Source organism: Zootoca vivipara, chromosome 1 (assembly GCF_965207765.1).
Source record: "Zootoca vivipara chromosome 1, rZooViv2.hap1.1, whole genome shotgun sequence".
Classification (NCBI taxonomy): Eukaryota; Metazoa; Chordata; class Lepidosauria; order Squamata; family Lacertidae; genus Zootoca; species Zootoca vivipara.
The window spans coordinates 90,502,412-90,515,211 of record NC_142582.1 but is presented as its reverse complement, the minus strand read 5'-3'; the positions used below and the strand labels follow the sequence as shown (position 1 = coordinate 90,515,211).

At 40.6% G+C, this 12,800-nt stretch overlaps 1 protein-coding gene across 4 annotated transcripts in view; it reads right to left on the bottom strand.

Moving 5' to 3' along the window:
- PSEN1 (presenilin 1) overlaps nt 1-10,596 on the bottom strand; it is a 29,473-nt gene extending 18,877 nt beyond the window's left edge. For 2 of the 4 annotated variants that reach the window (XM_035112871.3, XM_035112852.3), the window contains exons 1-3: nt 10,459-10,584; nt 5,534-5,664; nt 2,262-2,300 (exon numbers count right to left, since the gene is read on the bottom strand). In XM_035112871.3, the coding sequence (XP_034968762.1) occupies nt 2,262-2,300; nt 5,534-5,617 (123 nt within the window). In that variant the 5' untranslated portion in view covers nt 5,618-5,664; nt 10,459-10,584. Of the gene's footprint in view, nt 1-2,261; nt 2,469-5,533; nt 5,665-10,458 lie in introns of all 4 variants that reach the window. The other 2 variants (XM_088654644.1, XM_035112880.3) reach the window with 2 other exon arrangements.
- Nucleotides 10,597-12,800: the final 2,204 nt, after the last annotated feature.

The following is a 12,800-nucleotide window of genomic DNA, read 5'->3' as shown; positions in this document are numbered from 1 at the left end:
TAATAAAATTATATTACTAAAGGGCAACATGTGAAATAAAGGAAAGATTCAGCTGAAAGCATCTAAAGACCAGCAAAGCATCTAATATACAGGGGCAATTAATAACAAGTCACACTGTAAGAAAAAGAAGTGATAAATGGTAAATGTCCACTTGCAGATGAAGCAGAAAGAAAGCATATGTTAGGCAGGGCAGTCAGTGTTACAATCCTCAGGGGTAATTATGCTAATTAGACAGATATCAGTTACCTGTATTCAGTTAATTAGTGTACCATTTCTATGTATGCGACAAATGCCAACGTTAATTTACCTTGATAATTGTGTATACAATATTCTTACCTGATATTGCTATTTACAAATGTGCAAAAAATATTAATGAATCAGCTCTTGGGGGAAAGAGCTTTGGTAAATTTCAACCTATTAGTTCCCTTGTTCCCCAACATGATCCCTTTTCCTATCAGTTTTCTATCTGAAGCTTCTTTACAACCTGAAGAGATAGAAAAATGCTTTAACACCTGCAATTTACATTCAGTATTTTAACAAGGAACACACAAGCACATTAGGATTCATGTGCTTAAGTTAGTGATCCACATCTTTTCCTTCCACTAGGGCATTTAGTAAATAGCAGCCTCTCATTCTGCCACAGCACCTTTCCCTTAAGAAGAGCTTCATGGCATAAAGTTGAGGCTTTGAAATAATATGGCTGTGTCAGATACTCTTCCCATTTGGTTTTTGGATAGAAAGTAATGCATTTGGATTCAAGTCCCAAAGTATTTCCTAAAAATATATGCAGGAATGTTTCCCCACTGCCTACTCTTTATGACAATGTTTTCACTCTGCTGTACCATTTTCTTTCTTTCCTCACTGCACTGATTCCCCCCTCAATTAGTCATACAGTGACAGCAAATCAGGGATGATGTAATGAACAGGATGACATCATGAAGATACAATATCAATTTTGGCTAGAGGGTGATATCACTCCGAACTGAAATGTTTCCATGACCCTGAGACAAAGACTTCCTCCACCCTTTTTGATACAATTACAAAATATAAAATAAATTACAGTAAACTGGGGGATGAGTGTGCTTTTCAATGTTGCAAAAAATGACATTGAGAAGCACCTCCCTTTCGGTTGAACACTATGCAAAAGTACTACACCTTCTGGTATGGGAAAGGTAATACTTTAGAGCAAGGTGGGAACAGAGGAAGCAGGAAAACAGGAAGCGGATATAAGCAAGAAGACTTCAAAAATTTCCAAGATTTCCATTTCCTTTCTTTGGTATACTTGCATTAGGTATGGTGTCAGTGTAGCAACCAATTTTGTGAATAAATAATAAACTCCAATGCTGTGCTAGAGGGTCCAAGGTAAAATCTATATCCTCAACAGCGGTAACAAAGCAGGACTGAATTTATCCTTTGTTCCTGTAAGTGCAACCATATCCATTCCTACACTTTTGCCTTCTTCAGTTGCTTTTTAATTGCAATGGGAACACAGGCCAATTATGAAAGGGTATTGGAAATAAACAAGTACGGCATTACCACAAGACAGGAGCAGGTACAAGAACAGTAATACCTATGCTTATGAGATTGTGGAGGTTGGCAGTGGTGGCATAAAAACATGAAACATTAGCTTGTATGCTGTTGTAGCATTCAAACATAATACACCATGTGAAATAATTTCAATTTAGAGAGGAAAAAATATCTAAGTAAACCTACTCTCCCCAAAGCCGCAACATATAGCGTAATAAAAGAATACAGATCACAGGGAATACAAATCACAACCACACCCATGATCCTAAATTTCCTCTCCTGGTGAGAGTCAAGTGCATCACATTTTTATTTAAAGAAACTGAAAATAACTGTTGATGGATTCAAAGAAACATCTTTGGCCCTTACCTTGGAAGAAAAAAAGTGCAGTATTAAGCACAATTCAAAGACACTTGCAAGTGAATGATGATGACTGCTTCCTACAGGAAGTTTATTTTCAAAGGCTGTGTGAACTAAATAGTTTTTGTATCAGTTCTTCTGAAGGGTGGCATGATGGGTTTTGGCCACAAGTACACAAAGAAGGAAAAATGACATTATGACAAGGTTCTTACTCCAAGTAAGAACTGTGCTGAGGGTTGCAATTCAGAACAGAAGATAAAATAATGCACAACAGTGAAACCTGCAGGCATATCTGAGCAAAGATGCATTTATGACACTGGGGATTGTGTCATATTTGTTGCACTTTGTTCCAGTACAGACAAAACACAAATCCCTACCTGATTAGCATTAAACAGATCACAGGTCAGAGGTGCCACCTGCAGTGGAAGCAAAGGAACAGATTCCTCAGTTTCATCAGCCATTATGGAAGCAAAGCCTTGAAAGAGGTTTGAACCAGACCCTGGTACTTCTGGTGTGTGGGCAAGAATGACTGTATATCTTCAAGGTGAATGAGTAATACCAAAGATAAACAGCAGCCTTGGCAACTATCAAAAAAAAGAGTTAAATATCAAACCCAAGCAACAGTCCCAAAGGTGCAGAACTGGGACGTGCGAACTTCCTGAACTATGTCAGTGCTTTTTCACTCAACTGGAAATGCAGAAGGCAGCTCCAGGAAAGAGATATGATGGTGTGTAGGGTTTAAAAATTTTGCCAAATTTTGGACTTCCACTGACGCTTCAATTACTGAGGATTCTATGTAGGATGAGCCTTGGTTTCTGCAAGGAGCCAGTGCAGTAAGTGAACCTTTTAGGGGAAAAACCTTTTTCCAACTATGGCTCTTACCATAAATGGTTTCAAAGTAGCATGTGAAAATGGCAATATTTGAAACACAGATTCTGCGTCATTCAGTATAAATGAATGTGTTTACTATATCTTAAGATGCAAGAGATTTTCAGGGAAACTTGAAAAACTTGTATCAGGAGTTGGGTGAACTAATCCTGAGAAACCTTCAGTATGGAAACATTTGGAGGTCTGGAAACTTTTGGGAGGTCTGCTTGGCACTAAGGTGTCAAAAAGATGCTCAAAGCATTGGAACTCATGTTGAAAAGCAATGAACTGGTGAAGTATTACAAGTGTTTGCAATCTTTGTCAGGAAATTAGAGAGCAATATTTAAAAAATGAAGCTGTTCCTGCATGCTGATCCTGCGTATACCTGACAAGTAAACATCATCTGGACTGGCCACTCAGAATGGGAACCATACTTATGCATTTTTTTAAATAAAAAATACTGAAATTTCCACTTTTATGGCACAAGCTGTTTAAGATTTTGTAAATGATACTGAAATAATACTGGATTAAAATGTATTACAAATTCTTCACAAATGTCAGTTTCTGCTTGGCCCCTCATTATTCAGCACATGCTATGATATTTCTGTAAAAGTCCCATTCTGAATGAATATAGTACAACACAGTTAAAGCAATAAAAGACATGACTTTCCCTGCATAATGTATTGCAACATTATTGGTAAAGCTAATGGCCAAATTGCCCATAAAGCCTTATGAGTTCTAAAATTTCACTGATTATCAGGCCACAGAGCAGTTGCATATGGTTCGAACTGCCATAAATTTAACAATGTAGAAAATCCCAGAGTCAAGACTTCAAAGCACCTTGCAAGGCAGTATTATACAAAGGCCCCATCCCACATTTTAGCATTGGATTCCAAAGCATATCCCTTTCTGAATCAAGAAATCAGAAAGGGGTTTTCATGTAATTCTGCCAAACTGAGCAGGTTTTAACATTAACTCATAAGGTGATGAGCAGGGAGTTAAGTGACAAGTGACATCAGTTGATGAGCTGGAGGGTATGGTTTGGATAAAATGGCCCACGAAAGGCTAAGTCAGATACTATGGTTTGTTTCTACCTATGTAGCAAAAGTGGGTAAGAGCAAAACATCCAGTACTGATATGTTAACCATAAACCATTAACTGTGGTTTACCGTAACAGGTGAACAAGGCCAGTAATTCTGAATATGAACTAGATCATGCAGCTTTCTAGTGAATTCAGATCTTCAGAAACTTTAAATGATCAAGGCCTTTTTCGTTTATTTTATTTAAAAGATAACCCACTTTGCAGGCTACACTGCCCTTACAATGTGATTTACAAGACAAGTGTTTAAAGCAAGAAGTTTTCCAGAGTTACTTCATTAGTCATCTGCTTTTGAGCCCAGATTGTGGTTCTTTATCAGGCAAGTGAGACTGGAAGAGTATGTCGCAAATACAGAGGATACTACAAGTACAAAACTTCAAGCAGATGCCACAACACAGTATGCAGTGCCAATTTCTTAAAGTGTGATACATCAGTTGCACCGTTAAATTAGCATTATGTGTAGTAAGAGAAGAAAAAGAAGGAACAGAGCCTCCTCTGTGGTGGCACCCTGTCTGTGGAACACCCTTTCCTTACAATCAGCACCAATGCTATCCTCATGTTGGCACCAGGTTAAGAGTTATTTCTTTTCCCAGACATTTTAAGCTGATAACTGTTTAACCTACTACCTGCTCTGTTGTTTTTAGCTACCCTTTTTGTTTGATGGTATATTTTAACAGTACTGTTTATAGGTGGCTGTTTTTACTTTAAATAAAACATAAACAAATAAATCCTAATGTTCACACAGAAAAATAATAATAAATCTGTACTGTCTATAAAAACTAAGCAGTACAGTGGAACCTTGGTTCCCGAATGGCTTAGTTGCCAAACAAATCAACTCCCAAATGTCGCAAACCCGGAAGTAAGTGTTCTGGTTTGCAACCGCTTTTCAGAAGCCAAATATCTGACGCGGCTTCTGCCTGAGTGCAGGAAGCTCCTGCAGCCAATTGGAAGCCGCGCCTTGGTTTTTGAATGGTATCGGGTGTCGAACAGACTCCCGGAACAGATTAAGTTTGAGAACCAAGGTAACACTGTATACAATATGATAACTTAATAAATCAAATCAAATAAATCAAAAGAGTTTACTGGTCACTGCTTTCTAAAGTAGTATAATATGCATGTGGTGTGAAAGATTTAGCAAAAAATGAAACAGGAATTTTTTTCCTTAAATGCATTTTTATTATTTTTATTATTATTTACATTGGTATCCTGTCTTTCCGCCAAGGGCTGAAGACAGCACACATGACTTTTTAATCTACAAAACAACTTTATAATGGTAGGTTAGGCTGAGTGATAGTGACTGGACAAAGATCACACAATTAGTTTATGGCCAAGCATGGATTTGAACCTGGTCTTCTCACTCCTAATCTGACACTCTAACCCAGGCATTGGCAAACTCGGCCCTCCAGATGTTTTGGGACTACAATTCCCATTATCCCTGACCACTGGTCCTGTTAGCTTGGGATGATAGGAGTTGTAGTCCCAAAACATCTGGAGGGCCGAGTTTGCCTATGCCTGCTCTAACCACTTCACTACACCTGCTAAATGTTGCTTTCTTCATGACATTCAAGATTACTAGACCCATTTAACAAACACAAGGGGCTTTATACAATCTTTCAGCATTTTGTAACACAGCTACCATATGTAGTTATAATCTGGCATGTGAAAAAACAGTTCCTTACGTACAGTATTGGTCTGATGGTTGTCAGGCAAGTTCTCTCTCAGCTGCCCACGCTGGACTTGTGATAAGTGTGCAGATAGTTCTGCCATTGGAACTTGGTACTCCACAAACGCTCCTTCTTCTTGAGATACTGCAACTGTAATTTTTTAAAAAAATAGAGAGTCTGAAATCCTTTGTTATCTTACCCTGAACTGAAATGATGTTCTTGCTTTAAGTTGTTGGCTTTCAAGACAAGAGTGAAGGGGAAAGTAATTGAATGCAAGTACATTGCTGCCTGACCATCTAACTATTTCCATACCATTGTTAGGTGATCTGATGTACACCATGGAGTCATTTGTTCTTCCTGTCCTGTGTGGGCACTCCCTCCCATTTTGGAGATAATTGTGGTTCATATATCTGCACTGATGTTAAAAAGCTAACAATAGTTAACACAAACCAGTTTCTAACCATTGGGTTGAAAATGGTTGTTTGTCACTCCCTATGGTTAATTTTGACATCAAGCAGAGACAGTGCTAACGACAGCTGACCGCAAGACTGAGGAATGCTCACACAAGATGAGCCTGTGAACCCACAGAACACACTCAATTGTCTCTAAACCATGGCTATAAAGTTGAGTAGTGTTTATGCTTGGAGCAGGCCAATGAACCCCTGAAAACTAAATGGTGATAGTGCTCAAGACAGGAACATGTGCCTAGACAAACATGCTGTCTACCATGTTCCTTCAACATATCTACCGTACCTCCCCCACAAAAAATCTGGCATACCAGGAAGTGTGAAAGTGATCTAGAATTTCTTGTTAGTGGTTAAGGAAGCAACTCAAAAGGGATAAGAACAGAATTTAAAATGATTACATCAGAAAGAAACCAAGCTGTACATGCAACCATCTGATACATTTGTTGTTCTGATGGTTTCCTAAATCAATACAAAACAATAATCTAAACCATCATTACTATTACCACAATTTGCCAAAGTTTGATATGTGCTGTACACAGTTTGCAAGTTATATTAGCCAGAAATGGAGAATAAAGGAAACACCCAGGATTTATAAAAATCTTAGTTTTAGACACATAAAAGTAAGAATGGAGGACAAGCCAATCAGCTTTACTGGGTGCAACATTATTACAAAAATAGTTTTGCAAAACCAGAGCCAAGATAGCTGTTTCTTAAACTTCCAAATACACACTGTCTACACACTAGCGTTCTTAAACCTATGGCGAATGCAATTATCCAAATAATAACTTGATAACACACTAATTAGTTGAAATCAGCCACCCAGGTCTCTTTACTATACTACTGGAATACAATCTACTCTGCCCTTCTATCCTCTTCTTTGGATAAGGTCATTTAAGAATCAAGCATAGGTCTGTAGGAAATTACATTAAAAGGTAGGATATAACCAATAAGAGACAAGGGAAATTTTCAACCTTTTAGACTTATTTATTCTATACACTGAAAAATACTGTTTCAATAATGTGCCTGGTCTGAGATTTAAAATAAAAGATAGCTACAGAGTTCACTGGCAGAAACACTTTATTATCATCATGAACAGATGCTCCAACAAGGCTTTAGGGATGTAATCAAGAATGATGGTTTCTATACTTTCCACCCTGGTGGCAAGATTGGTAGGCTAGCTGATGTGTATAATAGTAATCCTTCTTCTACTGACAAGTTTGGCCAAGCTCCACCTGAAGAATGTCTAGAATAAATAACTGCATAAGCTCAGACAGTTGATCATTGCTTTTGCCTTCACTGAAAACTGCTTAAGATTTCAGTGTTCCCTCTGTTCTGACTTTATTCTATGAAACATACACACATGGAATATTATTAACTGTCCAGTAGGACAGCATTAAACAATCACAGAGAAAAATTAAAATATATAGTCATAGCATCTATTGTTGTTTATTCGAGTTTGTATTCTATTAATCAAGTCTAAGGAAGCAATGTTTGAGTAGTAGTATACTGTTATTATATTTTACTAAGAGAGCTAAATAAGCCTCCATATTTCTCCACAGCCTTTTTAATGTTAATGTTAATGTTTATTTAATTTTGTTCTTATGTTGTAATTCAATCAGCTGTTTTATATCCGGGTTAGCTGCCCTGAGCCCGGCCTTGGCTGGGGAGGGCGGGGTATTATTATATTATTATTATTATTATTATTATTATTAGTGAAGGAATGCAATAATGGGAACAGTCAGATATTTAAACACCATATGTAGTAATAAATGAGCACCATCTATTAGTAGACAGTTAACTTCTTTCTGGTTTGGTATTCTTGCAATTAGCATTGCCAGTTATTATTTTGATAAAAATTGATAGAATGGAGTGAATGTGGGAGGTGGAGAAAATTATAAAGACAGGATGTTGCAAATGCTTATAAAAACACAGAGTCCATGATTTTCTTCACATTTGTTAGATGAAATAAATGATATACTTTACTCAGACTGATTCTTTGAAAGAAGTGTTAGTACTCTCTTCTGTAGTATTTCCACTGAACTTTCATAAACTATATGGAAGCAACCTAGAAAAGGCCTCTAACTACAAGGGATACATGTACAGTATTAATTATTAAGAAATATCTCACATGTGGACAAAGTGGATTTAGTTGTGTTCGACTCTTCATGACCTAGCTGGACCTAGCTATGCTTAGCTGCTACAGATAGCAACAACTAGTGCCCTCCTTAACAGAGGATTTCAAACTAGCTTCAAGTGACAACAAATTATTATAATAAAAAAATTCCTTCCAGTAGCACCTTAGAGACCAACTAAGTTTGTTATTGGTAAGAGCTTTCTTTTGCATGCACACTTCTTCAGACATTAATCATGGTTGGAACATGGTTGGACATTATTTGATTGGAAACCACTGAAACAAAATGACAGGAAAACATAATCCTTTGCTTAGCAACCAATCAATTCATGAACAGTCTAGACAGATTATGATAGTCCTGCCAACTTCTTTGAAATGTGATAGTGATAGCAATTAGAAGGAGCTGTGGTCAATTCAAAAGCACTAAAAAGGAATCCTGTGCATTACCTCATTTTCAATTGTTTCCAAGAGTGCTTAGAATATTATTTACTTGGCTTGGAATATACCCCAGTTACATGGCTGGGTTCCATATTTCCATTGTCAATGCCAATTAGAACCCTACTTTGCATAATTTGCACTTACTTTTTACAATTTTTAATATGGCTAGACTTTTTTTTTAAAGGTCTTATACCATCCAAGTAATCTACAACCCTCTCCTATCAGACAATCTCCTCAAAACCCTATTTTTAAAAAAGGGGGGGAGGGTAGCAAAGCAGCCCTAAGACCAAATTTCATCTATACAGCCAATCAGAAATATGTGCATTGCCGCATATTTCTGCATCTTGTTGATAAGCACCAGTTTAGAGGCTTCAAGACCTCTGATGGAAAGCGAAAAAGAACTGGCTAACATACTTCAAAAGGAGCATCTAGTCTTTATTCTGAAATATGTCAGAAAACAACTGAACACGAACAGCAGTCCAGTACTATCATAACGCTGTGCCAAAGGAAAAAGCACCTTAAAAAAAACTCAGAAGAGAACTTTCAACAGACAAATTATTTCCCCATTACCACATCCCCATGATGACATAAGCTCCAAGTTTCCACATTCTGTACAACTATAAAAGACAAAGGGTAAAAATCAACTAAGCTTTACTCAGAGTAGGCTCAGTGAAATTAATGAACACAACTAATCCCATCAATTCCAGTGGTCTACTCTCTGAGTAATAATAATAATAATAATAATAACAACTTATTTATACCCCGCCCATCTGGCTGGGTTTCCCCAGCCACTCTGGGCGGCTTCCAACCGAATATTAAAAAGAGTACAGCATCAAACATTAATAACTTCCCTAAACAGGGCCGCCTTCAGTAAAATTTAGAATACTACTCAGCATAGCTGCCAAGTTTTCCCTTTTCTCGCGAGGAAGCCTATTCAGCATAAGGGAAAATCCCTTAAAAAAAGGGATAACTTGGCAGCTATGCTACTCAGAGCTTCTAAAGCCTCTGCTAGCATACCAAGTCCATTCTGGCTATGCTATATGCTCAAAATTACTTAAGGTCGTGCGATCCTACGCACCTTTACCGGGATATAAATCCCATTAAACCTATCCATTCTTAAGGAAATCAGCCCTGAGTGCTCACTGGAAGGACAGATCCTGAAGCTGAGGCTCCAATACTTTGGCCACCTCATGAGAAGAGAAGACTCCCTGGAAAAGACCCTGATGCTGGGAAAGATTGAGGGCACAAGGGGAAGGGGACAACAGAGGACGAGATGGTTGGACAGTGTTCTCGAAACTACGAACATGAGTTTGACCAAACTGCGGGAGGCAGTGGAAGACAGGAGTGCCTGGTGTGCTTTGGTCCATGGGGTCACGAAGAGTCGGACACGACTAAACGACTAAACAACAACAAACTTAACGAGGCTTACTAATGAGTAGACACGCCTAGGAGTGCACTTTAATTCAGATTTCAACCCGCAAACACACTTCCGACACTGACTGGAGGTCCGCGGGAGTGGCTAGAGGAGTCCCGCCCTCTTTCGGGGGCATTTTCACCCACGAAGGAAAGGCGGGGAGGTGGGATTCCAGCCCGTATTGTTTAAAGTTCCTGAAGCCAAGAGGAGGTTTCGTGTGGGGAGGGGCATCCTTTCTGATTTGAGACAAAGAGGGCCACGGAGGTGTAAGGGAAGGCTGGCTCAGGAGGAGGAGGAGGGACCCATGACTGACTCCCCTCGGAAACGCTCGTGTGAGGAAGCGGCGAGAGGTGGGGGGACGTGACGAGAAGAAGGGGAAGGGACCCCATCCCCCCGAAAGAGGAGCCCCGAGCGCGGCTTCCTTTCCCCCTCACGGGCCTGCTTTTCTCGTCGCGCTCTTCGCAACTCCCCGCCCCGGGCCCACCTCTCCTTACCTGTCCCCCCTCAGAGCCGGTCCCACCGGTTTGTTTTCTTCCCGACCCGAATTCACAGCACAACCCCTTCCCTCCCGCCCCCTCCTCCCGCGACACGCACGGCGCTTCCGGCCGAAGCCCCGCCCCATTTCCCTCCCCTCGGGAGTCGGCACTTCGTCCCCGCCTACTCACGCTCTCTCGGGGTGGTGGTGCGCCTGCGCAGTCGAGCTTCTCCTCGGCGGACCGCAGCGGTCTATCAGAAGGAGCGCGAGGCCGCGCAACGACAACAGCTGCACCAGCCGCCGCCGCCGGAGGAAGCGGGCGGGGGCTGATGACGTCAGGAATCGCTGCGCCAAAAAGGCCTCTATACCGGTAGTCCGAAGCAGCTCAATTCGGAGAAGGGAAGGGTTGCCTTAATTTGCACGTTTCTCTTCGAAGCAAGGCCGGCCCAGGCATTCTGCTGCCTAAGAGTTAAAAGGTCCTCGCTCACTCGTCCGCCGCCTTCCACCGAAGTGTAGGTGGCTAGTAGCTAAGGTTGGTCAGGTTGTATTGGCGCAAAAAGCGGATAATACGTAAATACATTAAAGCTCAAAACCAGCTGCGTTCTTTTTGAAGGGCTGCGCATTGGGTTTAATTTGGCCGAGAGAAAATACTAGCTCTGTTGGTAGAGGATAAACAGAGAATTCGCTCCTTTGCTAGGGTAGATCCCATGCGATTCTTCTTTGGCTATCACTCGTAGCCGAGTAAGATTGTCTTCCATAAACACGGTCTTAACAGGGAGTCCGTAAGTGACTGTGGAGGCCAGTTCTGGATCCACACGTCCTTCCACAGTGGGGACATAGGTTTCCGGGTGGGAGTTTATCATGGTGAGGGTTTGCCAAACGTGCCTTCCTCTTAGCGCATTTCTACCTTTCGTCCTGAGTTCAAGCGTCTTCAAAGTCCACATCTTTGGTACACACCCACTTTATTTTGCAGCCCGACCCTATGTATACACATGTATGTTGACACTAAAATCCTATTCAGTTAGGATTACTTTCAAGTAGCGTGCAGAAGATTACAACTGCCTTAGCAGTTTAGGAGCCACAGCCATTAGTATCTTACCTCTGCCACTTGCTACATTTGCTCTATGAGACAAGGTTTATTTTATTTTATTATCACGTTTATACCCCCACCTTTCCTCCAAGCTCAGGGTAATGTATATGGTCCCCCTCTTCGTTTTATCCTCACAACCCTGTGAGGTGGGTTTGGCTGAGAAACAGTGAGGGCCCAAGGTCATCTAGTGAGCTTCATGCTTAACTGGGGATTTGACCCCTGCTTTACTCTGACATGGGTGGCACTGTGGGTTAAACCACAGAGCCTAGGGCTTGCCGATCAGGAGGTCGGTGGTTCGAATCTCTGTGAGCTCCTGTTCAGTTGCTCCTGCCAACCTAGCAGTTCGGAAGCATGCCAATGTGCAAATAAATAGGTACCACTCTGGCGGGGCGTTTCCGTGCAGCGGCTTAGTCATGCTGGCCACATGACCTGGAAGCTGTACGCCGGCTCCCTCGCCCAGTAAAGCGAGATGAGCACTGCAAGGGGTCCGCTTACCTCTTGCTCCTGACGTTTCACAATCAATACAAGGCTATTTACATGTAGACACAACTCTGTAGATTGTCTGTGGTGGTGATTCTCATGCATGCAAGAGCTTAAAGTAATGTACAAACAAGCCTCATGGCTTTCAACATCCTAACCTACAATACATTTTGAGTTTGGGAATAAGGACTGCCTTCATAGTTTTAGATAATCTTTGTTATGTTTTAAGATGTACAAGGTATCCAGTTTATGTTGCTACAGCTGTGACTACTAGTGCGTGAACTTGACCCAACTATCAGCTAGACAAATCTACCCCGATCTAAAGTGAGGAGCATACAAATAAGCAAGGGTCCCACAACTTGGAAGACACTGCATAAACTTAAATTTTGGACTACAGCTCCCATAATCTCCAACTACTGGCCCTGCTGGCTAGAGATGGGAAGTGTAGTCCAAGGCATTTGAAAAACCTAAGTTATTATCTCAGCACCTCTTATAAACCAATATCCTTGTGTTAATACACACCTTGAAAAACCTTTTATATAAAATAAGTGGTGGGGGACTTACGGTTCTGCAGATGTTGCTGGTATCCAACTCCCATCAGATGCATGCATGGCCAAGTTGGGATGATGAACTATTGCCCCTCTCTGATCTATTTATTTCTATTTTACAATATGTATGCCACTCCCACGTGGTTTTCATAGAATATAGTTGTAATAAAATGCCAGTGAAATAAAACTTTGAAAACAATAAGACAGAAAATGTTATCAAACATAGGTAAAATCAGTAGTTCT